At 41.2% G+C, this 25763-nt stretch overlaps 2 protein-coding genes across 3 annotated transcripts in view; both read left to right on the forward strand.

Moving 5' to 3' along the window:
• Positions 1–20690, forward strand: part of mtmr14 (myotubularin related protein 14) — a 35798-nt gene extending 15108 nt beyond the window's left edge. Inside the window, exons 4-19 of one of the 2 annotated variants that reach the window (XM_062456380.1) lie at positions 1735–1810; positions 1989–2049; positions 3325–3447; positions 3707–3780; positions 5956–6026; positions 6108–6182; positions 6424–6490; positions 7490–7575; positions 7805–7881; positions 9590–9626; positions 9908–9978; positions 10279–10337; positions 10963–11098; positions 11304–11480; positions 13706–13882; positions 18202–20690. In XM_062456380.1, coding sequence (XP_062312364.1) covers positions 1735–1810; positions 1989–2049; positions 3325–3447; positions 3707–3780; positions 5956–6026; positions 6108–6182; positions 6424–6490; positions 7490–7575; positions 7805–7881; positions 9590–9626; positions 9908–9978; positions 10279–10337; positions 10963–11098; positions 11304–11480; positions 13706–13882; positions 18202–18382 — 1548 coding nt within the window. In that variant the 3' untranslated portion in view covers positions 18383–20690. The remainder of the gene's footprint in view (positions 1–1734; positions 1811–1988; positions 2050–3324; positions 3448–3706; positions 3781–5955; positions 6027–6107; positions 6183–6423; positions 6491–7489; positions 7576–7804; positions 7882–9589; positions 9627–9907; positions 9979–10278; positions 10338–10962; positions 11099–11303; positions 11481–13705; positions 13883–18201) is intronic. The other variant, XM_062456389.1, reaches the window with a different exon arrangement.
• Positions 20691–21481: 791 nt separating this feature from the next.
• cpne9 (copine family member IX) overlaps positions 21482–25763 on the forward strand; it is a 226224-nt gene continuing 221942 nt past the window's right edge. The window contains 1 exon segment of the mRNA XM_062456646.1: positions 21482–21710. Coding sequence (XP_062312630.1) covers positions 21634–21710 — 77 coding nt within the window. The 5' untranslated portion in view covers positions 21482–21633.

Genomic DNA, 25763 nt, shown 5'->3' on the forward strand with positions numbered 1-25763 from the left:
GACCGGAGGCTGAACGGCCGGAGGGGCGATGCTCGGTACGGCTCCGCGCTGCAAGAGAAGCCGTGTGTTGGTGAACCCCGTCTGTCTCTGGTCCATGTTAAAACTGTCTGCTGTGAAATGGTCAGTGCAGAGGCGGCTGTTGGAGTTTATCCGAAGCTTTCCATGAGCGTGGCTCTTCACAAAATCTATCCACCTATTTTTCCTTTCATTATCAAAAGGGAACTTAAATGGCGTTGCAGCGCAGCTGGAGTTCTTGCATCCAGGGAAGATGCAGTTGCGGGTGGTGGGAGACATCCAGAAGCTAGCTAGCTAGCTGATGGAGGCTACAATAACAGTACAGCAGGAGGAGCCATTCAGTGATCTGACGTAGATAGGGCGAAATGACGTAGATAGGGCATTTTTTGGCTCCGCCCATTAAAACCTGATCTGAAAACGGAAGAGAAACTGTTCTTCGGTTTAACTCCACATTTCAGTGTGACAAAGTTTTAGCGCTTCGCACATGCTTTCAGGAACTCATTTCACACGTATATAATGTACTTAGAAGCAAAACATGGAATTTACTTTACAGGATCTTTAAGGTTGTGTTAAAAGCGGCACACACAATAATAATATTAAAACAATAAACTAAAATATAAACGACCGTCCAAACTAGAGAATGCTCCTGAAGAACTAGGCATTTTCTGTTCAAATTGGGATACATTAGTAAAGGCTACACTAGACGCATTACCTGTTACACAGAGACTGAAAATAGGGCTAAAGGTAGAATTAGCATGTACATCTGACGATTAAGCAATGAAACCTCTGAAAACAATACATTCTGTACTTTAAAGCCTGTATTTGCAAATTAAATAACAAACAAGAAATGTACCGTATGCTGATGAAAGTATGTGATTTATCATTGCGTGATAGTACTATCAGCTCAATCTAGCAACAGGAGAAAACGTCATGAGTTTGCGCAAGCGAGTTGAAGGGGAAACGGAACCTGAATTCTCTGGAACTGTTTGCAAACTCCGGCAATGCTTGTTTAATTTTCCTCACTGTGAAACCGTTGTTCATAGAAAAATGCTGTACCATAATGTCCCTTGTTTGAGAGTGAGAACAGAAACACTAGGTGTAGCTGAGCCTGGTTAACCTTAAATCGGTTAATCACTTCATCCCTGGTGGAGCATAATGTATTTTCATCATTTTAAAATGTAAAAGCCCTGTAGTTAAACAAATTATTTTTTACATAATGGTGTAAAGAAAAGAAAAAAATCTGTATGAATTCAGACTTTTTTTTTGAATTCCTGTTAATACCCCAAAATTGGGAAATTCCATGGACATTGAATCTCTTCTCCTCAGAAGCATGATAAAATGTCCTGCATCTCTAATTCCATTTACTATGGCAAGAGTGTGTACAAAATGAACAATGTTGTACTTGAAAACTGGTTACTGTTTGAGAAAATGTGAAGCATGACAGTTTGCCACAAAGAGTTTCTCATTCTGGTGCAGAAGTTCAATACATGTTTTATGTAATCTTCAGGATGACCATGCTGCCCTATTCCATTCTAATCTCTCTGTATGTTTTATTCTACTGTTTAAAGGCTACCTGTGTTTACTCAGAGTAAAAAAGCAGAATAGAAGAATCTTGTACCACATGCTCATGATTTTTTTGCACTAAACAAAACCTGTGCACTGTTGCGGTTCATTCACTGGATCACAGCAAACCATGTTGTTGTGGTTCTGTTGTTTCAGCATATTTGTCGGTCGTCAACTTTGGCTGGATGGGGAGAGCTGTACGGGCGTACAGGCTACAACTACATTTTCTCAGGTACTTTGTCTCGATTCTAAAGTGCGGTATACAATTGCCCCCCATTTCTTTTCAATAGAAATCACATGATTTAAAAGCTTCCTTAGGCCTAGTGCAAAATGTTTACCTTCTTTCTCTCGCATGCTTGCTCTCACTCTCGCTCTCTCTCTATCTCTCTGTCTGTCTTCTCTCTATACAGGTGGGACCGATGACACGTGGGCAGAGTCCGAGGAAGTTTTAGAGGACGATAGTGCAGTGAGGTGAGTGTCTTTCAGACTGTTACCATGAGAAGGAAGTGTTACTCTGTTTTGGATTCCCGCAAAGACTGCGGCTTGTGTTTTGTTGAGTTACATTTTTATTTATATTGGGAAACCACAAAGACTGTGGTTCGAGATACCGCAAAGACTGTGGCTCGAGATACCGCAAAGATTGCAGCCTGTGTTTTGTTGAGTTACATTTTTATCCAGTTGGGAAACCACAAAGACTGTGGCTCAAGATACCGCAAAGACTGTGGCTTGAGATACCGCAAAGACTGCGACTTGTGTGTTTTGGATTACCGCAAAGACTGCGGCTTGTTTTCAGAAGAGCTTTATTACTTTTATTATTTGTATTATTGTTTTTATTGATTTTATGTAAAGCACCTTGAGCTGCAATTCTTGTATGAAATGTGCTATATAAATAAAGTCTTATTATTATTTAGGGATGCACCGAATCCAGATTTTTGGGGTTCGGCCGAATACCGAATCCACTGGTTAAGATTCTGCCGAATCCGAAACCGAATACCCAATCCTACTCCCATCCACCAAAAAAGAATAGGCAACATCATGCCAGGAAGACAAGTGGGAAAAACTATTTTGACAATTATCATATGCCTATCTCAAGATCCAATCAATATCCAAAATATTAGCCTTTTAGATTTCTTGAATTTCTTTCGGATTTTTCATACGCAAATGTTTTAACAGCGGAGATGTTGTGTATTATTTAGGGTCCTTGCCACCACGAGACAATTCGGCATTGCAAATTAAACATATAGCTCGACTTGAATCGCCTTCTTTCGACTGAAATAATAACACTCCAGTTATTACAGTCCAAGTAACACTTTTTCTGCTCACGAGTTCCATTTTCACTTTCTCTCAGCCCACTGCATTGAATGGTCCTTCATTGAATGGGTTCGTGGAAAACAATTATAATGTTTGCCCAAAACCGAACCTCGTCAAAAAGCCCAATATTCGGCCGAAACCGAATCCTGGATTCAGTGCATCCCTATTATTATTATTATTATTATTACTCTTGACATCAGCATGCAATTACAGTGAAAGACAGAACATTTCTGAAACTCTTTTTTTTAATCCATTAATACCCCTCTCTTCTTTGCACTCCCATCCACGTCAATCTCCTTTATATCTGTCTCTTTCTTTTCATCTCATTTTGCCAATCTGCCTATTTTGTACTACTTCTCTCTCCCGTTTCACTCTTTTGCACCATCGCTTTGCTCTTGTGTTCTCTCTATCCATCACTCTCTCTTTCCCCTCTAGGAATGGGGAGGTGCAGCTCTTTGACAAGGTGCGAGGCCTGGACATCAAGCTGCTACGTTACCTGTCCGTGCGCTACATCTGTGACCTTATGGTGGAGAACAAGAAGGTCAAGTTTGGCCTAAAGTAAGTATGGAAGAAAGGAACCATCAGGCTTTGAATGCCTGGTGATTAACCATTTTCTAACCATATATGAGACCAGAGTCTCTAAATGTGTCGTGGGGCTTTTGGACCTTGCCGTGCAAGGTGGAGGAAGGGTGGTGTAATATGTGCCTGTCCGTGTTAGAGCGCAAAATAAAGCCAGTGGTCCTGTGGTGTGTGATTCAGTGTTTAAAACAGTCACAGTCCAACTTGCTTTCTCTCCCTTTATCTCTCCTTCCGCCAGTGTCACCTCCTCCGAGAAGGTAGACAAAGCCCAACGCTATGCAGACTTCACCCTTCTTTCTGTGCCTTACCCAGGTAAAAAATTCTAAGCCCCACCCGGTATCTGCCTCATCACAGTACTGTCATGTACCATAGTATACTGTATTACAGTTACAGAAATATGATTGCTTCACAGGTAATGCATGATATTGTTTTGTACATTTGTAAGTGTTTCCCCTAGGATTTCTTTCAGGGGGGGCGGTAGACTTAAATTTTACTTTAATTTTTAATGGAAGTCATGTGACAGGCCCTGCAAGGCAGCGGGAGATAGCTGGCAACGCAAGCCAGGCAAACAGGCTGCCGAGCAAGAGAAGCGAACCCTATTCTGTGTTTATTAGGGCATTTGTGGACAATCAATTTCAGTATGTTGCCAGTCGAAATGAAACTAGCTAGCATAACACAGCTAGCACAACAAGGAAGTAAATGCTCTTCCCAGCACCACACAGAGCCGCTTGCGAGGAGCGAATAGGCAAATTCACTGACAGTATGGAGGTTTTTAAGGGTCAAAACAAAATATATAAATAATTTAATGCATGAATGAATAAATACTTAATTTAATGCTTAATTAAACGGCTCTGTGTGGAGCTGGGATTAGCATATACTTCCTTGAATTTAGCTGAACAGACTGAGACAAATTTCAATTCCCATGCTTTCTTAGATCAAATTGAGGGGGTCTCTGAAAGAATAAGAATGATAGCCCTGACTGACACAGACATTTGAGACTCTATTAACTATCCTCGCAGCAATGGCGGCTGCTGGTCTTTCAAATAGGGAAGCTCATTTTCGGCCTACATCATATACATTTTCCATTTATTTTGCTATTTCACTGGCTAGTTCACCCCTACGACAGTAGCCTAGCCTACTGTATGAATGAACGATTGAACGAACCAATATTAAACTTAAAGGAAATGTGGAAATTAGGTTAAACTGTAACAAGGTGTATAATTGTATGAAATGTATGATGAAAATTGGCTAGCAATTTCGCCTAGCAAATACCAAGAAATAGTTTGCTGCAGTTTGTCTTTCAACTACACTTGCAAAATCCGCGATGGGACTGAGCTCGAATAGCTTTGGCGATTCAGTTTTTTATAGTACAAAATCGCTGTCAATCAAAAGGAGATGCAGTCTTTCGACAGACCCTCCAATCATCAGGCAGAAGCTCGGCGTCCAGGCCAGCCCACTCCTCCATTCACCCCCAGAGACGCTGGGCGTCCGTGGGCGGGACATAATCGCAGCATTTATCCTATGACCGTATAGTTTTGACGCACTGAAAAAAACTGCAGCCCCATTGAAGTCCATGGACGCTGGGCTTCAACAGGGAAATGCACTGTGACGCTACGGGAAAGTATGAGAAGGAAATCGAGTCAGTCGACCTGCTACTATATGTCGCTGATTCTGAACAAACTCGTCTTCGAGATGAACGTGTTCTAATGCATTTAAAATGTTAACACAATAGTAAATATTTTACCATTAATTCTTTGACATTTTAGGGGAAGCCGAGCTTCCCTTGCAGTCTTAAAGAAATCGCCACTGCCTCGCAGAGATAGTATAGCAACTATTATTGACCAATCAGAGGATTTAACCCGCCCACTGACTTTGGATGGATGAAGTTGTCAGATTTATTTTGCTGCAGCAAGTTACACTATGGATAAATGAAAGTATAAATAATGTGAACAAATTAATACATATATGTATGTAACATTTATATATTTATTGTAATTTATACATTTGTCAATTAGGCATAAAATTATATAATTAGTCATTTATTTAAGCATTGTATTGTATAATGATATACTAGTTCATGTATTTAAGCATTCAATTATATATTTTTTAATGTATTTATATATTAAGTGTTGGCCCTTTTAAAAGCCTCCATATGCCAGGGGATCAGCAGTCCTAGTGTACTCAGCGACAGGTGATCAGGTGAAAATAACAAGGGCAACGTTGCACGAACAACGTTGCAAATTAATTGAACTTTTGAGGCGACGAGCAAGAAGCAAATTGCCTGTGTGTGAAAACAGCTTTTTTTCACAGGTCTGTTTTTTTGTTTTTTGGACTATATATAGCCTATTTATATGTATTTTTTTGTCAATTCTTTTAAGGGGGGTAAGAGGTTGTTTTGGGGGGGTGCGCCACCCCTCAAACAATGGTGGGGGAAACACTCATTCACCAGTATATGTGGGGTTGTTGACTTATGTCCCATGCTTCCAGGATGTGAGTTTTTCAAGGACTACAAAGACAGAGACTACACTGCTGAGGGACTGGTGTTCAATTGGAATCAGGTTCGCTAAGAAAAAAATGTTGAACTTCTTGTTTATGCTATCCTTAACTTTAAATATAACTCTTGGGTTCCGTCTTGACAGGACTTTGTAGATGCGCCTTTGACAATCCCCACGTGCTTTACCAAGAACTTGAACATTGACTGGAGTGAATATCAGGTACCTCTTTCTGCATTTACTCACCAGTGTAACGTGGACTGCTAGTATTATCAGTCTCACATTGACACCTGTAGGTCAGTCACGGAAATGCACTCAAATTAAATTACAAATATTAAGTTTACCTTTTAACATGTTTGACAATTTGCATTTCCACCAAGCACCTTCAAATGGAAACATCTAGCCATTGGTCAAATCATCGTTTTGATATATTGTATGTTGAAGTTGTTTTCTCTTTGTCCAGTCTTGGGACCTGGTGCAGCAGACCCAGAACTACCTGAAGCTGTTGCTTCACATCATCAACAATGATGGTAAGTGGTCATTCAACACTTAAGGCCGATTTATACTTCTCAGTTTTTACGGATACGGACACAGGGAACGCCCTCTCCGACGAGGAATTCCCTCTCCGTGCCCTCTCCGAGCCCCTCGGAGAGCTCTACGTGCACCTCCTGACTTTCCTGTCCGTCCGTCATTTTACGGATACCCCTTGGCTGTGATTGGTCCGTATTAAGAACCGCTTGCAGCGGGGGCGGGGTTGCCATGATAAACAGGACGAACAGAATCCTTTGACCGCCATTGCTGTAAGTTTTTACAATTCATATTTCAGCTAAATCAGCATCTGAATTAAAATGTGACGAGAAATGGCCAGTGTAGTTGCTGAAAATGTGCGTATTTTATTGATGAAACGGCTAATTTGTACATTTGCTCCGACTTCTCGATAACCTAGATAAATAAACACTCGACGACGACTTACAAAAAACCGTTGCGCCACCTACTCTTCTGGCGGTGAATTGTTTTCAGCACCCACAGCCTTCGGAGTACTATAAATTGAACCAATCCGTCCGACTCTGTCCGTCCGTCTGTCCGTAACGGAGTCGGAGAAGTATAATTCGGCCTTTAACCCCTGCTAGCTGGGAAGGGAAATCTACTTAGCATGTCTTTGGGCAAACTGGATTAGCTGTCTCTTTTTGAATATTGTGTATTTTCTTATTTTAACTTAGTTCCAAGGTCTGCTGATTGAAAGGTCATTGCAATATGAGAGTAACTTTTAATCATATAAATTATTTAGTAATTTGTAATTATGCATCTTAAGGGGAAGTAAAAAATAAAAATAAATAAAATATTTTGAATTTTAAAATGAGTTTCCATTCATAGAAACCTGTACCAAGTCATCCTGGGTAGTTTTGTTTAGAACCACTTAGAGACTCTGTGTTATTTAAAATAATGGGTTTGTTTGCGTTTTAGCAATACCAATGGAAAAAGGTGGACCCATTAACCTCTTGGCTTAAAAAACTGTTCTCTCCTTCCAGAAGAGAGCGGCCTCCTGGTGCACTGTATATCTGGTTGGGATCGGACTCCCCTCTTTGTGTCCCTCCTGAGGCTTTCACTGTGGGCTGTAAGTGTTTGCCTCCCCACTATGTATTCTCCTCTACCTCCTTCCACTGAATCTCACTCCACATAAGTCTGTCACTTAGAAAGGAATATTAAATTTAGCAGTATAAATATGCAGCACCTTTCAAGACAGGCCGATGGGAGGAGGTAACAATATTTTTTGATGTGTCCGGGGCAATGATTTTCCTGCGTTTGATTACGGTACTCCTTTCATGTTTTGTTTTTTTTCCTAGGACGGAGCTATCCACTCCAGTCTAGAACCTGCCGAAATCCTGTACCTGACCATTGCCTATGACTGGTTCCTCTTTGGGTACTCTCCCCCACCCCTCTGCTCCCTCCATCTCACCAGCGCCTCATAACACCATATTACTTACAGCACATGACTCCAAGATACTTTCTTAAGGGACAAGTTTGAACAGCATGCCCCACCCAAGCCATCTGGTTACTCGGCTAGATGTCCCATCCCCTTTTTCTGTCTTTCTTTTTTTCAGTCTTTTGCTTGTATTACCTCCTTTATAAATACCATTACAGCGGGGGGGGGGGGGGGGGGGGGACTTGAGCACCTTTCAAAAGAAAAGCGTACCATCGGCAGTTCGGAAACTTAGACAAATAAAAGTTAGATTTTTTGACTGAGCCGAAGCACACGTCTGTGTCGCTACCATTAGGCAAAGTAGGCAGCCGAGGGCCCCAGAATGCCTGGGGCCCTGGTAAAAAAAGATTCTAAATAAAATGTACAAAAATATTACATATTTTGGGGTCAGATGGCTGAGCGGTTAGGGAATCGGGCTATTAATCCAAAGGTTGCTGGTTCGATTCCAGGCCGTGTCAATTATGTTGTGTCCTTACGCAAGGCACTTCACCCTACTTGCTTCGGGGGGTAATGTCCCTGTACTTACTGTAAGTCGCTCTGGATAAGAGCGTCTGCTAAATGTAAATATAGTAAGATATGTTCTTTTTCAGATTTATGTTTCTCCCAAACATGTAAACAAATTATCTCCTGCCTTCCATGACATTATTCATGTGCGAGACATGCCCAAACCCCCCTATCTTGCACAAATGGTTTGTCCCATCTTGTTTCTCAGCCCAGCAGCACGAAATCCGTTAGGTAGCTTACATTTACATTTAGTCATTTAGCAGACGCTCTTATCCAGAGCGACTTACAGTAAGTACAGGGACATTCTCCCCGAGGCAAGTAGGGTGAAGTGCCTTGCCCAAAGACACAGTCATTTGGCACGGCCGGGAATCGAACCAACAACCTTCTGATTAATAGCCCGACTCCCTAACTGCTCAGCCATCTGACTCCTCACTTAATCAGTTAGCCGACAGTGAGAGACAGATAGGAGACTTTGAAACAATAATATTAAATTATGAAACGATTATATGTTAGCGGTGCAGCAAAAAGACAGAAGAAGGAGGAAAACAAAACTTTTATTGCCACCCTCCCAAAGTTGACCACTTTTTTTTCTTCTGCCAACAATGTTAGCAATAGTAGTAGTTTAGCGGCTGTGGCTAGTACTACTAATGTGAATAGCTTAGCGGCTGCAGCTATTCCTGAAAACTATTTGACATTGACAGGCTCAGAAGGTAAAGAAATACATTATTTAGGGGCCTCAACCAGTCTCTGCCTAGGGCCCCCAAATCACTAGAACCCCCTCTGTCCGCGACCCCCTCCATAACAAGACCCACCAGTTGAGAAACACTGGTGTAGAACTCCCTTGGACAGTATGGTTTATCTGTTGAGGTGCAATTGATCAAGGTTTGTTCTGAGTGAAAGTCTGAGGGAGATGGATAATTAGTTGTTCCAGGGTCAGTTTGAAGTTATTATGCCAGGTACATCTTGTGTAACTGTACAATGCTTTGATATTGAAAACTTTAATTAAAAGTTTAAACTCAAGGTCACATAATGCTGTGTGATATTGTTAGATGGTATAAAAGACACATCATCATAATATGTTTACATTGTAAGCAATAGCGCCTTGCCCTAATTCATTTGTTTTCTGTGCATGTTCCTCCTTCAGTCATATGCTGCCTGATCGCCTCACTAAAGGAGAGGAGGTGAGAACAAAAGCTGCTAAAATAACTAAATAAGGATGTGATATCTTTAGCCATTCGACATTTCATTAATCCATCATTTTCATGTTTCATTGTGTTTATTGCAAGTTTTCCATATGACGCTGTCTCAACTAAGTCTACAAGTTCATGAATAGAATGTTGTAATGGTACATTGTAATAAGTTATTGGCCAAGGCTTAGAAACTATGGGGTAGTATTGTGTTGCGTGTATGTTTCTCTAATTGTCAGATTTACCTTTGACTGACCCCCGTCCCCTCCCGACAGATTTTTTTTTTTTGCTTCAATTTTCTGAAGCACATTGTCTCAGAGAAGTTCTCTGCTGTTAAGAAACAAAGGTAAGCATTATTGTAGACTTTTGTTAACTATAAAATAGAGGCCCTTTTGAAAACAAGTTGGGCTGTACACTCACCATATCATGATCCCAAGACATTCTTTTGAAATTGTAATACAGATTTTTATTTTCGTAATTGAAAAAAGTGTTTGTTTATGCTTTCTGTGTTCTTTGACCCCCCCCCCTCTCATTTCTTGTCTATTGCTCGCCTCCACCTCCTTTCTTTGTCTCACTCTCTTACACACACACACACACTCACTCGGTCACTCTGTCTGTGTGTTCTCTGTGTGTTATTTCACAACAGAAGAAAAAACTCCCAGTTCAAAGACACTGATTTCACAGTGGATGACCTATGCCAGTTGAGTAAGTTCTTCTACCCCCTTGTGGTGCATCCCCTGCACACAGTCACACTTTCATGATGGGATTGTACCTTCCTGCTGGACAGAGACATTATAAGCTACTTTTGAACCACTTGCTTGTCTAATTAAGGTGACTTGTATTTGTAGAGCTTATGTTATCGAGTAACGAGAATGCAAACTTATGTACTAAACGTAATGCTAACTTTAAGTTAAGTTTAAGTAAATACAAGTCCATGAGCAGGGCCTCACTTTTTTTCCTTTCTACTTAAGAGTATGTAATGGGAAAAATATCTGGGGCGCCACCAGAAGTTACAGTTAAGTTAGCATCATGCATCTGCCACTCAGTGGGTTTAAAAAGCCCACGTTACTAGAATATAGTCATCTAGTAGTCATCTATATAATAGCTGAAATGCAATGGCTATCTGAAACGAAGAGAACAAAATGCTTATCAAGAACACAAGAAAAGGAAAGGAAGCTACTTGAGTATTGAGATATCTTTGAGACCCCCTTGTCCTGGTCTGTGCCATATTGATTCTCATTCAAAAAGAGATGAAAGTGGCCAAAACCCCTTTTATGATTGGGGCGTTGGTGACGCCCTCCAACCCTTATTCCTTCTGTGATTGGTGCAGAGTCCCGGGACAGGGGCAGTGTGACCAGTCTGAGCAGTGACTTCTCTCTGATCACGGAAGATGCAGGGGGTGGAGCCTCCAGCCTCACCAACGACAGCATGGACCTGTTGTCCAGCCAACCACTGGCTTCCAGCTGGTGAGATCACTCCCATTCACCACAGTAGACAAAATCTCTGTTAGACTGATAATCAGAATTCAGGAACTGTATTTTAGACACTCATGAAATGAAGAAACCCTTAAATTGAGAATCTAAGTTAGGCATGTAGTAATGGTGAGATGCATATTGGAAGCTTGTTTTATTAGTTTACATCAAAAAGTTAAAAGAATTGTTGCTTTCCCAGGAGGAAAGGTCCTACCTCGTCCCCCCAAACAGTGATGTGGAACAGGCCCCTGCTCCTTGACGAGCGCCTGAGCCATCCACTCAGTGAGGGCAAGTCCTCCAGCTCCTCCTCCTCCAACCAATCAGAGCAGGGTTTCACACGCACCGGCAGCAGCCCATTGGCCGTGCCAGGAAAGAGGTGAGCACTTAATTGGCTGGAACAGACAGAATAATCATGTCTTGCTAGAAATCTGTCCCTTTTCCTATTCTTTTATTAGCGTGTTTTTTTCCCAGCCTCTTATCAATTTTGTGTGTGTCTGCTGTTCTGTAAGAGAGCATCAGCACTTGCACTGATATCTATAAAACCTGTTTTTTGTTCTCTTAGAGGTAGTGTGTGCATTAGCAAGTTCCACAGGAGGTTGGAGTGCCCAAGTCGGTTATTTTCATAAAGCTTGCAAATGCCTGCTCAGACCAGAGCTGTGCATTGTATCTGGGATGAAGTGGTTGAATGTAAATAAGGCGTATGTGGGGGTAGTTATATATATATATATATATATATATATATATATATATATATATATATATATATATATATATATATATATATATATATATATATATATATATATATATATATATATATATATATATATATATGAGTTTGCCTGTGTTGTGTAATGAAGGATGCAATTTGGATTGTGAAGAGTTTATTGCTCCTGCATGAGTGTGTCATATTGAGGAAAGAATGTCTACCTGGTCTTTATCTTTCCTCAATGTAGATGCAAGTTGGAGATGTCTTGCGAGTCATAGAAATGGCACACACACGATAACTACTTTTTGTTGTGCGATATATTGCACCAAAATTAATTGCGATAAATGATATTATTGTAATTTTCAGACAATTTTATGCCACTGATTACATAATGACAGGGCTGGGGTATGTATCTGGTCTCTAAACACTTTGACTGAAGAGTCCAGTCAAAGTCAAAGCTCATATTTAAGCTTGACCACATATCTGTAGTGGCAGAGTAAAAGGAGATGTCTTTTATCTCCTTCAGAATGTCGTCTTTTACTTTATTGTACAAGGATGGAATGGCAGTTTGGGAGATGTACGTTTTCTTTGGCAATTCGTACTGTTTGTCAAAAGCAGCATATTTGTAACTGCTGGTTTTTCGACCGTGTTTACTGGCTGCATCTCTTTGGCTATATAGCAAGTTACGCTATCCGTGAGTGTGCGCCATTTTGCGCTGTCACGTTTATATTTGCACTGTCGGGAAAAGGCATCTGTAACAGATAACTGTATGGAAGATGCCTTTCCAGCTCCAGCTGCAGTTGTTGTTCCCAGGTTGAAAAACTGGGTGGGATGGTTATGTTTTAGGTGAGGTTTTAGGTTAGTTGTGTTGCCTCTTTTCGTTGCCACCGTTTTTAAACAAAGTCAACATACCGGCTCGTTCACGTTAATTGGCTCTCATCTCATTCGGCTTAAAGCCAAAATGTTCCCACACCGGAGCTGAAGATTGCGGCTTTGAAACCAAGTCCATTTGGACTTGTTCTTCCTAACTAGCTGTAGATGTCACGAAACAGAACACCTTATAACACAGTGGGTTCACGCTTTCTCTTCACCTGTTGGTGTCCGCTCTGTGTGTGTGTGTGTGTGTGTGTGTGTGTGTGTGTGTGTGTGTGGAGACGCTAGCCCCGCCTATGCTTTTGACACAGAAAGCTGACAAGATGACGCAGCGGGATCGACTAAAATGTTGGCAACATTCGTTTTTATGTAAAAATGAATATAATCATTATTTCTTTATATAAAAATGATCAGTTGCAATATATCGCAACACCAAAAATTATTGGCTCGTTTCCATATATCATGTGATACGCGACAGCTATGGAAGCTGGTGCTTTGGACTTTGGACTGTGATTGGTCTGCTTGATTAGGATAAGGATTCTTGAGGCAAAGCCATGGAAAGCCCCTCCCACTGACCTCACCTTAGCTTGGGTCTTGCTCAAATGCTTTTGACCCCTTGCCCTTTGACCGCTTGGTTCTCTCCATTTATTTTGTCTCCGGTCTCCCTCCCTTCTTCTCTTTTTCAATCCTGTTCTGTGGAATCCTCTCTCATTATCTGGGCTCCATCCGTCTTCTCACTGCTTTTGCTCTCCTTTATTTGTCCATTAATCCATCTCTCGTCTCCATTTATGTCTTGCTCTCTCTCTTTTGTCTATTCATTTCAATCTATTTTTGTTTATTAATTTCTAATTGCTATTCTGCACTCTGTCTCTCCTTTTTACTTCTCTGTACTTTATGTCTTTTTCTCTCTCTCCTTCCCTCTCTCCATCTTCTCTCTCCGTGTCCCACTCTCCCTCCATCCTCACTTCTCATTCCATCTTCGCCCCTCCCTCCCTCCATCTCTCTCACCCTCTCCCCAGGCTGGCGGCGGAGTATGCCCGCTCAGGCTCCTCCCTCTCCACAGAGTATGGCAGCTGGCAGATTGTCTCGGGCTGTGGCAGCATCCACGACCATGCCCCGTACCTGCTGCCCTCCGCCGCCGCCGCCGACTCACCCCTTCCCTTCAGCTTCCAGGATGAGGGGCCCAATGGACGAATGTGAGTCCTCCACTCCTGGTTTATTTCCCTTCCCTGCTTCCCACTTTCCCTTCACTGGTGAGGTCAATGCCTCCTGTCGGGATGGCCTGTGTGTGTCTGTGTCACCCAGAAATCTTTGTATAAATGAGGAAAAGATGGATGTGTATGTGGTGTGTTTAACTATCACAGGGGAACACCGGAATACAGTTGTGACCTAATTTCCTGAGTTAAACTCAGTTCTCTAGGAAAATTGTCTCTTAGTTGCGCAGAAAGGTTTGAAGAACGTATATTGTCTGCCGTGTTTGCTTCAGGTTTCAGAGTTACAGAAACACTGTGTTCTGTAGACTTGTTTAGGTTAATCAAATTATTGCTTATTATTTAAGTCTGCATTTGACATTTGAAGGAAAATAAAATGTGTCCAAATTTCCCCATTCGTTCCTGTTAATTCATGGAAATTCACAAGGAGTGGTTTGTGGTTTGAAAATTCCTGGCATTTGGAAACCTTATCTGTATGTTGGTTTTCAGAACAAAATGTTTTTAACTGTGAGATATTTTATGAAATGTTCAACTGGTATGTGATGTGAGCTGTACCCTTTTAATGTAAAGTAATCAAAATATAATGTAAAAACTAGGGCTGTGAAATTATTTTATTAATCACAGGTTTCTGTGGATTAATCATGATTAAATACATATTACCGTTTTTTTTTTGGTATATGTGTATATTGTGCTTTGATGCTCGAGTCCCCCCCATTTCCACTCGCAAAACTTCGGTGAACCCCTTGTCCTCAACAATATTAATCAGTCTACAGCTTTTTGCAATCCATTTAGCAACTGTGCTAGTCAACTTGTCACAGGCAGACTTAGTGAGGGGCCTACGCTGTTCAGTGAGGGTGGTTTGGTGCATTCCACTTAAACTCCCCTCGCCGACCAACGCATGCTTCACGTTGAGGTGGCACGTTAGGCTAGTATTGCTTCGGTGAAACGATAACGTCTTCCCGCAGAGTGTGCATATCACTTTGGTTTTATTGAATGTTCCATCTTTGTTTTTTTGGAACACGAACTTCCCATCCAGAAGTTCATCAGAATTATCCATGTTTTGTTTGTTTGGATAGCAGCTGCCGTCTGACTGCATTAGAGCCGGGACTAGTGCAGATTGGGTGGAATTGTGGGTATATGACGTTATATGCGGGGTTTTCTTTAACAAATTAATCCTGTAATTTAATCATAAATTAACGCGTTATTTTTTACAGTTCTAGTAAAAACATAACCGAATTACTACTGAATGGCCTCCAGAAAATCATATTTTCTGTACAAGTCTTTTTTAGGTAGAGCAAGAAGATGGCAAAAGTTACACTCAAACTGTTGTTAGTGTAGTGACTTTTTATTATACAGCAGGGGCGAAAATGTCATATATACTTTGGGGGGGGACAATTACTTTTAATTAATTAATACATTTTCTCAAGTGTAATTTGGAGGGGGAAACACCAAAAGTAGTGCTGTAATGTAACGTAATGTATTTTGAGGGGGACAAATCGTATTTTGCCTAGGATTGTGTAATATTGAAAATATATATAGACCCCTTGGACAAAAATGAGCCAAAAAATGCACTGTTGTGTTCGGCCGAACAAGTGGAAAAAAACAAAACAACAATTCCGCTTTTAATTACGAGATTTAGCAACTTTAGAGGTTTAGCAACGTGACACATCGGCCTGTATAACCAGGTACCTAGCCAATACAAATATTAAAATAAAATAATATTTAGGGGCCGTCAACAAACTACTGAAGTAGGCTAATGTCTAGGATGATTATTCATTTGTTGTGGGTTCATCCAGTTGTTGTTTTGCTGTATTCCGCGTATTGAATTGGATGTCGTGTTTTCATGTGGTGTTTCAAACTTGTTGTGGAAAAGTGGTTCGGCACCGTACCCCTTCTTGAAATTTCTGCTGAACAAACACTGAAGATTGTAAATTTTCTGTCCTTATCAGAAACTTTGAGGTATCCACATCGCTGACATGATTACCCTTTGCTAGTTTGTGCCGTGATAATGGCTAGAATGAATGGGAGTGAAATCTGTGCGCTGAGCCCTGAGGGGCATTTTTGCCTTTTTTTCCTCTTTTGGACAAAAAACTGAATGCAATTTTTGACAGCTGAAATGGAAAAGATTCAAGTTGTGCTGCTCTTGAATATGATGCACTGCTTTGAAAATTGGGTCATTGAGTCAATGCTGTAAAAGACATGAGCAGTAGTAGGAAAGCAGATTCAAAACTCCCAAAATGCTAAACATAATGCCTGAAATGATAAGCTTAAAGCTAGGGATGCGTATTGATAAGATTTTAACGATTCCGACTCCTTATCAATTCCTGCTTATCGATTAGATTCCTTTTCGATTCTCTTATCGATTCTCCCCTCTACAGCCAACTAGGTCTGTGCGTCCTGCACCCCCCCACACACACACTCGTTCTAAACGAATTTCTCAAACTGGCTTTGACTGGCTCTGAAATGAGCTAATACCTACCACCTCTAGGCCTCTTCAGGCCTCTGTTTTCAAAACAAAATCTAGTCGGAGATAGAAACTTTCAGTTTCCTTGTGTTCAAGCTTCTATTACTCAACACCAGTAGGACTTACAGGGGTCCTAACAACAGGGGAAATAACTTCAGTGTCACCTTTCAAAAGAGACCATTTACATGCATGTACTCCAAATGGTTCAACAACAGATTTCAATGTACTTTGGGTATGTTGTTTAGGCGTTTTCAGGCACATTTAACAGGACTATTAAAAGGTTAAACAATTAAAATGCTCAGTTTACGCGAACGTTTGCTGATAACACACACCGCCCCGATAACGTGAAATGATCAATAAGATCAATACTAATGGGAGACGAATGCCGGAGCTAAAATGTATGCTTAAAACGACGGGACAGAAGATAACTAGATCGACTACACACAATAAAGGCAAATTGCTTCACACAGTAACAAGTGGTTGTGATCACTTTTGAGCAGTTTAGCTCTACCTTAGATAGTTAGAGATGAAGCGCGAACATTAGCTGCGCTGCTGCATGCATCGAACACATGACGTTCCAGTAACTTCATTCCATGCTGTGTGTTCAAATGCTTCTTCACATTTGTAGTATTTCCTCCCTTCGACGAAATATACTTTTTACACGCATTACAAGTGGCGTTGTTGTCATTTTGTCTTGTGAAATACAACCAAACTTTAGAACGCTTCTTCCTAGTTGCCATGTTTGCTGCAGTCTGTCTGAATAAACTATAAAAATTTGCGCATGCGCAACGGCACAGAGAATCGTTAACAGAATCGTTAATCGTTTGCTAACGATTCCAAGGAATCGATTCACTGGGAACCGGTTCGAAACAAGAACCCTACTTAAAGCATCTGCAGGATTTTTAGGAATTAGTTGAAATATTGGTTGAAATACTTGGACGCTGCTACGAGTATTCAACCAATTTCAAATGTTCAGCACTGAAGCCCCACCCTCAAAGTTCCTGTATTTTGTAATTGTGCTACCCTCAGAGCAGGGACCTGCTTTTTGCTCCCCAGAACTCAATTTAGAAGAACTCATTCTACCCAACTACCATTTGTTAGTGGTGCCCCAGTCAAAGCAGTATTGCATTTTTTGCATAATTCTCTGAAACCTAGAAGGGGACTTGGGGTGGGAAGGTGGTGGTGGTGGTGGGGGGGGGATAAACAGTTGGAAGAGTGGAAGGTATGAGGCAGAATAAGAAAGTGATCTGCGTTATCCAACACCTCCCCCCCTTTCTCTATCCCCACAGTGGGACATAATTCAATTTCTGCTTGGTCTGGCTACTAAATTGAGTGTGTCCTGAGAACAACACTCGCAGCCAGCATAAGCAAATAACGTCTTGCATACCCATCCTTCTTTGAGGGGAACGAATGAAGGGTGGGAGAATGAAGAGAATGAGTGAAGCAGGGTTCAGAGAGATGCTGCCTTTAAAGATCCCATGACATGCTGATTTTGGATGCTTTTATATAGGCCTTAGTGGTCCCCTAATACTGTATCTGAAGTCTCTTTCCCGAAATTCAGCCTTGGTGCAGTATTACAGCCACTACAAGCAGTCCCACAATGAGACCTCAAATGAGACCTTTAACGTTTAATTTTTCAGCACTTGGTGACAATGACTGAAGCGACTCTGTTTTTTTTCGTTATTACTTCTACTTCTTGTTTCTCGACTTTCTCTTTCTACTCTGACTCTGTCCTCTTGGTTAAATTCCCTCCAACCCCCACTCCTTTTCCCTCTGTTAATCTCCTCTTCCCTAAATACTATCCCTTTTCTCTCTTCTCATTCCCCTCTGTATCCCCCAGGTGCCAGCCCCCCCCAGAGCGGCAGGCCCGTTTGGAGGCGGTGAGGGAGGTCTTCCTGGCTGCCTACAGCTCCACCGTGGGGCTCAAATCCTCGGTTTCCAGCCCCTCTGGTGCCATCTCAGGCCTTCTTGAGCAGTTTGCCCGAGGCGTGGGTCTCCGCGGTACCAACAACATCGTCTGATGACCTCTCTCCTCCCTCCCATCCCCATATCCTCATTGGCCGTTGACATCTTTAATCTACTCACACTCTTCATCACATAATCCCACCCTGTGAGGAAGGGTGGGGTGCTTCACGGTCGGACATCAGAAGAGTTCAATAAAAGAAGTGCCAAAATTAATGTACTCGACCCAGGGGCTGAGACATATTTAATATTCATTTTTGGTTCTTTTCTTTTAGCAAATGTTAGTGTCCTGGATTTTTAAAATCTTATCTGTGCCATTCGAACTTCCTCTTTACTGTTCTTTTTTGTGTGTTGCATCTTTGTCAAATTCAGGGAGTGGTTGGCCACAGTATCAAAAGGGAACTGCAGGCTTATTTGGCCATCTCAGTTGCTCATGTTTTAGAACAACATTTGACCTTAATTACACACCAATTTACCTAGTTCAAACCAATAATTCATTGTCTTTGAAATGACAGACAATTTTTTCATTTCTTCCTATTGAAAGAAAAGAAAATGCTCTGGGATTCATCTTGACGATCTTCCTCAGAAAAGCATGTATTTCTCCTTTTTTAGTGAATGAATAGACTGACGAGCTGCTATTCAATGCTGAACCAAGCTGGAGTATCTACCGTTACATTTTAATTTTTTCATAAAATATTTGAATAGATGAATATATGGTGCCCTTTCCAAAACCCATGATTTGATGGTTGGATCAGCTGATTCATATTCACATGCATATTTCACATTCAGTCACCTCAACCCCCTTTTTCTTTATCAATCTTCAAAACTGAAGCACAAAAAGGCATTGGTCTAGTCCATTGTACATAATCTTTTGTTTAATATTTTCATAGCTCTTCCTTGCTGATCAAGCTAGTAAAGTACAAACCCACCTTAGAATTTTGCCAGTTAAGCAGTTCTCTCCACCCCACTGTCTCTCACAAGTTGCTCTTTGTGACCAGAAGCTGGCCTTTCAGAGTTGAAGGGCATTGAGACTGCAAGGTGCATACCAGTGTATTTTTAGTAGTCGTTAATCAGCGGTTTATCAAATTTTTCAGTGCAAGATTTGAGCATCACTTGGTATTTTACGTTCGCTTGAGGGCCAAATGGTTTTGATGACTGCTATACCTCAGGACCTTTCGTTGTGCCTTTTATCATAAGTGTGGATGTGATTCTTAATTTAACATTGTTTTCAAACACATCTGTATCTTGTACAGTTTGAAATCTTGAATTTAATGGAAAAAAAATCTGTTAACAGTTAAGCTCCAAGGTCAATGGCTCTTCCACCCTCTTATCAGTCACCAGACTGCTAGAACAGTCATATTGTTTCTGCTTTGTTTGATTACATTAGTTGTGCTATGATTTCAAGGTAACTAATTATGTATGCTGTTTTAAGGATGTTGAGGGACATCATTTTTGTCAATCAAAAACATCAGTCATATTGGATAGAAGGGCTCTACCAGGGGAGTGCAACATGTTAACCTGCCGGACGCTTATTTTAAAATGTGTTCACACAATAGTAAGGCTTTGGAAATTGAGTGATATCTGGTTCTCGAGTGATCCACAATTAGCTACAGGCACCTTTTTTAGGCTATTATTTATGTTGCCCAAGCAGAGTAGATAAAGCAATGCCAGGGGTTATCTCTCAAGATTTTCTTTTTGGAGGCCATTACTTTTAGATAACTTGTTGAAGGGAGGGAATCAGAGAATCTCTTTTGGTTGGTTTGGACTCATGTTTACATATTTGCTTTAAGGTAATGCAAGAAGGTGAATACTCCTTTTGTGTTCCAAAAATAATGTCATGGATTTCTTTCCAATATGTTGTTCAAGTAATTGTTGAAGTAATTGAAAATTAGGTAAGATTTATTTTCTGCTCTGGCGTCATGACATTACATACCAGAGACCCCTGTTCACTGCCTAATCACTGTTGAAGACATCACTTGACATGCCATGGTTTTGCAGAAAATGTCAAAATAACGATCACAAATCATTCACCATGTTACAATACTTCTGTAGTAGCCTATACTGTACATTGTAACTTGAAGCACTTCATTTCCATGTATTACAGTGTCTGCATGCATCTCTCCAACTTTGGCTTGTGGAATTGTATTGAAGGATTGTCTTCTTTCCTTTTAATTTTAAATTCTGCGTTGCACTCATCGTCCGTATTTTCTGAGTATAGAGAACGTTTTTCTTTGTACAGTCAATTCATTTTCAAGTAATTTTATCTTGTTTTAAATTGCTCTCTTAATTGTCGCCAGAGATCGACATTGGGAAAGATTAATTGAGCTGAAGGTCGCTAATTCTGAATTAAAAAGTTTAAATACTCGTGTAGGTTGTTTGTGTTTTGTTTATATTCTGTAGCCTACAGTTAATCCGGAAGCAGTTCCTGTAAGCAATCCTTTAAGTAGTTAGTCAGTCACTAGCTCTGTTACAACAGTGGGTTATTAGTTTGCTCTGTGTTAGTCAAGGTAGGCAAGTTTTGCGAAGCTAGCTATTTTGGCTTCTGTTTGAAACAATTCAAACCAAAATATCCCACCCCCTCCCTTCAAAACTACAGTAACACGCATTGAGTGCAGGGGCAGAGTGTGCGCAGGTGGGTAGGTAGACGGACAGGTAGCCGTCCAATCAATAGTCAGGGTTCCCTTTAATGATTGGTCGTGTTTATTACAGTATTGCAACGCTCACAGATGTCAGAATGATTTCATATTACCGTCAAACCTTTAGCTATATTGGTTGCTATCAAGACGTTAAGTTACTTTTGGCAAATATGACAAAGTTCTTAACAACATTGCCTACCCTGCCTTTAAGTATAAGCCCTTTAGACATGCACATTATGAAAATAGCTGCTGTTCCGTATATGCGTCTTTGGTAGCCCATATTAAACTCGCCATGTAGCCTGGTCTACGACTATGGAAGGATATTTCCAGCAACTTCTGACAGTCTCTGCCTCCACCTACCGATGAACAGTGGGAAATACGGAGATTCAAGGACCTATTGCTTTCCAGTGACAGTGACGCGTACGCGCGCTCTCCGCGATGAATGAAATCCACCGCCACAGCTCCTTGCAATGAATGTCTCGAGCGCTGTCACGTGGTTTACCTACAGGTATGCGCGTTGCGCTCAACCTCGTGAAGACGAATGTCATCAGTCGTCACTTTGAGCTTTTGTCTTTTTCTTAGTGAACCCTTTAACGGTTCGTAATATATCGCTCGAGAGCGGCTAGACATACATAAATAACTTCTGATTTTGATAACCCATTTTAAACCAGAATATGGCGTCTATTGGAGAATTCGACCCACTCAACTCCACTGTACCTGCGACGAAGATTGAAGTTACCGTCTCGTGCAGGTAAGAAAATACTTATAGCATTCAGTATGTTTTTAATTCAATCGAAAAAGGTATGATAAAATGAAAATGTGGAATGACATGTTCAACAGCAGTTTCCTGATACTAATATGGAATGAAATTGCATAAGAATGTCGACAATATTGACAAAGATTTCCTAACAGAATTAGATCAAAACGTTTCCCTTCACTGATTGTCCTGTTCTTGAGCATGGTCAAATCTTGCCAAATTTAACTAGCCTCATGTCAACTATCTTACATCTTATTTAAACACCTCTTTACTTATTTGAAAGAATCACAGACTTTTGGAAAGCATTTGCATTTACGGTGGGTGTATAACTGAGGGGGCGCAGTAGCTAGCGTTATATATTCTGAGTGCCTTCGAGAGCCCCAGGTCGAGCAACTCACCAGATCACATGGATGTGTATGCTGCTGGATATGAATACGCCGTCAATAATCCACAGCAAGACTTTATGTTGGATAAATACGTGTCATCTCTAAATGTGAGGGGGCGTTTGAGAGAGATGGAGTGGAGGCTTTTCAGGTGTATAAGGATGGGGATATTTGGTACAATTTTAATGTAATTTTGAGGCTACCCCAGAATGAGATATACTAATATTTACCAACAGATCAAGAATGATAATGTAAAAAGACTGCTTGTTCACCTTGAAATAACCATGGACTTAAATATGCATACCCTGTAAATGCCGATATTTAAATGATTGGAATAGCTATTTCCCCCCAAAATGCAGATTCATTATAATCCAATAGCAGAACAAAATAGAACACACTATAAGAACTATATTTCCTGAGCTGACATCTCTCTAATGTTAGCGTATCACGCTAGCGTATTGTATTGGGTAGAAAAATATGAAAATGTTGTTGATAAGCACTTTTGACCCTCTGTCCTGCGAGGGTTGGTCTAACAGTTGGGGTTTATTGGGTTGTCTCCTGTCCGTGACACTGAAAGAATTGGGTTGGGTGAATTCAGAAAGCCGTCACTCCACAAGGCATCCGCTGTGGATATTATAGAGTTGGTGCATCAAGAGAGACCCAGTGACCAGACCCCAACATGATGTGTCTGACAGAAACTAAGCAAAGTACATGAATAATCATAACAAATAGGAACATCAATGTTATGTCATTTGGCATACAGGGAGCCAGTCACAAATGCCTGACCCAATCGATATGGCCTAAACCACTGGCAGGAATTGATTTGTAATGGATGTCAGCCTGTCTGTTGTTCTGACCTGTGTGGGGTCATAACATTTCCCCAGATCATCAAAAATGTCTTTCATCACTTGAGAGATACGTGTTTGTTTGACAGCTCTTGATGCACCATTAACTCCAGACCTTTGACAGATGTGTGCATAGCTTTTTGAATGTTATCCTAGGGTTGGCTCTGCTGCTAAAATTGGAGTTTGGTGTATGTATGACATTTAAGTTATCACGCACAGGGACTGCATCAATTAAGGGCATTGTAAAAGTGAACATTTGCTTCAACATTTTTGTGTCTTTTAGTCAACTGGGTAGGTTCTGTAGTGCACAGTGCAACCCAACCTGGTTGTGCTACTTAAAGCTGCAATAAAGACCTGATTCTGTTGAACCTTAACCATTGTGCTGCCTTCGGCTCACATGACCCAAAGGTTAATAACGAACCATCGTTGTGTTTACCCAATACAAAAACAAATAAAAATAATTATTTTAACCTTCGCAATGTGGGGGGTCTGACAGCCCAACGGTTAAAAGAAAATGCTTCACTTTGTTTTTGTATGCGGTAAAGTTGTCGCAATACGATGGTGGGTCACAATGACTGATGGGTCAGAATGACCCGAAGATAACACAAGGCTTAAGTACCTTGCCTGACTACATCCCAGGCAAGGTACTAAAGGAATGCGCTAATCAGTTGGCTCCTGTCCTCACAGCAGGGGCATTTCTACACGGGGGCCTACAGGGGCCAGTGCCCCTGTAAAAATGTCCCTGGCCCCCCCTGTGGCCCCCCCCCCCTGAGCTGACTGAATAAAAAAATATACATATATATTATTTTTTTTACACGTTTTTCTTCTTCTAGTAGTCATCATGAAACGAGGAAGGGACATTGCAGCCTTTTTTGCCCCAGTAAATAAAAAAGTTAGAGAAACATATGAAGGTATTGAGAGAGCTGAGGAGCTGGAAGAGGGAGAGCCAGAGCCGTTTGTATGATTTTAATATAAAGCTAAATTAAAGTATTTAATGTTTAAATATCATCTTTCAAGTCTGCTACCCTAATACCAGTTCCCAAAAAACGTGTTATTACAAGTCTTACCGTCCAGTAGCACTCATGCCAATAATGATGAAGTGCTTCGAGAGGCTGGTAAAGGACCACATCATCTCAAAAATCCCCCCCATGCTTGATCCGTTCCAGTTTGCTTACTGCCCCAAACACTCTACAGAGGATGCCATGTCCTCTGTATTTCATCTGAGCTTGGCAAATCTGGAGGAGAAGAACACTTACGTGGGGATGCTGTTTGTGGACTTTAGCTCAGCGTTCAACACGATCATCCCAGTGTTTCCTCTATGTTGATTTTGTCTAAATTTCTGCCGCCACGGTATCAGAAATAGGGCTGTACAAAATTGTAGGCCATCTATCAGCAGTGATTGTTAGAGTGCATGTCGGAGAATAGCACGGACACGCGCTTCACACCGCAGATGAGATTGTGTGTGTGCGTCCTTGAGAACTGTAAGTCGTATAACTTCTGTTGTCAGTTCATTTAAGCATGTTTTTGTATTAGTCTATAGTTCTTGCAAATTTAAATTAAGTTAACTGGTGATTTTCGTTGTTTGTATTCTTCCCCTGCTAGCTAAATTGCACGTCTGTTGATTTGATAGCGATTGCTGCCCTTGCTTACGTTTGTAATTTAGGTGCATTATTATGCTTAAGTCGTTTTAATTAATAAATAGTGGGTTTATTGTTATTATTTGCTACAGAATGCTTAGCCTATCAAGATCAAATGACGCAGACAGTGTACATGCTTCCGAGTGGCCTACCTTAAATCGATAGGCTAGGCTACTGACCATTTACAATAAGTTGTTACGTCACTGATTAATTGGCAGCATGTATGCCATTTAGAACATACTTTATGAGTGTAAGGTGTGTTTAAGTAGCCTAACTTTATTGCTTTAGGGTAAATAGGACGAAAATATGTGCAATATTACATTACCTATTAGACTATTACATTAACCTGCTCCGAAATATAGGGTTGGGGGCGGGGGGGAGTTCAGACAGACCTGCCCCCACTGCCAAAAAAATCCTAGAGGAAACACTGCATCCCCCAACATTCTGTAAGCAAACTGGGACTCTTGGGCATTGGTACCCCTCTGTGTAACTGGCTACTGGACTTCCTAACTGAAAGAAGTCAGTCGGTGAGGGTTGGAATTAATTACTCCAGCGTCATATCTCTGAGCACTGGCTCCCCACAGGGCTGTGTCCTGAGTCCTTTACTGTTCACCTTGATGACCCACGCATGTCATGCCAGGTTCAATACAAACCATATTGTGAAGTATGTAGACGACACAACAGTGGTGGGCCTCATCAAAGATGACAACGAACAGGCCTATAGAGAGGAGGTGAGACAGCTTGTGGACTGGTGCAATATAAACAATCTGATCCTGAATGTCGAAAAAACTAAGGAGATTATTTTTTGACTTCAGGAGAAACCAGCACAGCCACATGCCACTTCTCATCAGCAATACTCCGGTGGAATCAGTCAGTAGTACCAAGTTTCTGGGGGTACAGATTACAGACAGCCTGACATGGTCCCTTAACACTGCCTCCCTTGTGAAGAGAGCACAGCAGCATCTTAATTTTTTTGTGCCGAATGAGGAAGGCACATCTTCCACCTCCCATCCTCACCACTTCCTACAGTAGCACCATAGAGAGCATCATGACTAGCTGTATCTTCGTTTGGTTTGGGGATTGCAATGCCTCCGATTGGAAGTCAATACAGAGAGTGGTGAGGACAGCGGAAAAGATAATCGGGTCTTCACTGCCTTCCATCCAGGACCTCGCACACAAACG

Source organism: Osmerus eperlanus, chromosome 1, assembly GCF_963692335.1.
Source record: "Osmerus eperlanus chromosome 1, fOsmEpe2.1, whole genome shotgun sequence".
Lineage (NCBI taxonomy): Eukaryota > Metazoa > Chordata > Actinopteri > Osmeriformes > Osmeridae > Osmerus > Osmerus eperlanus.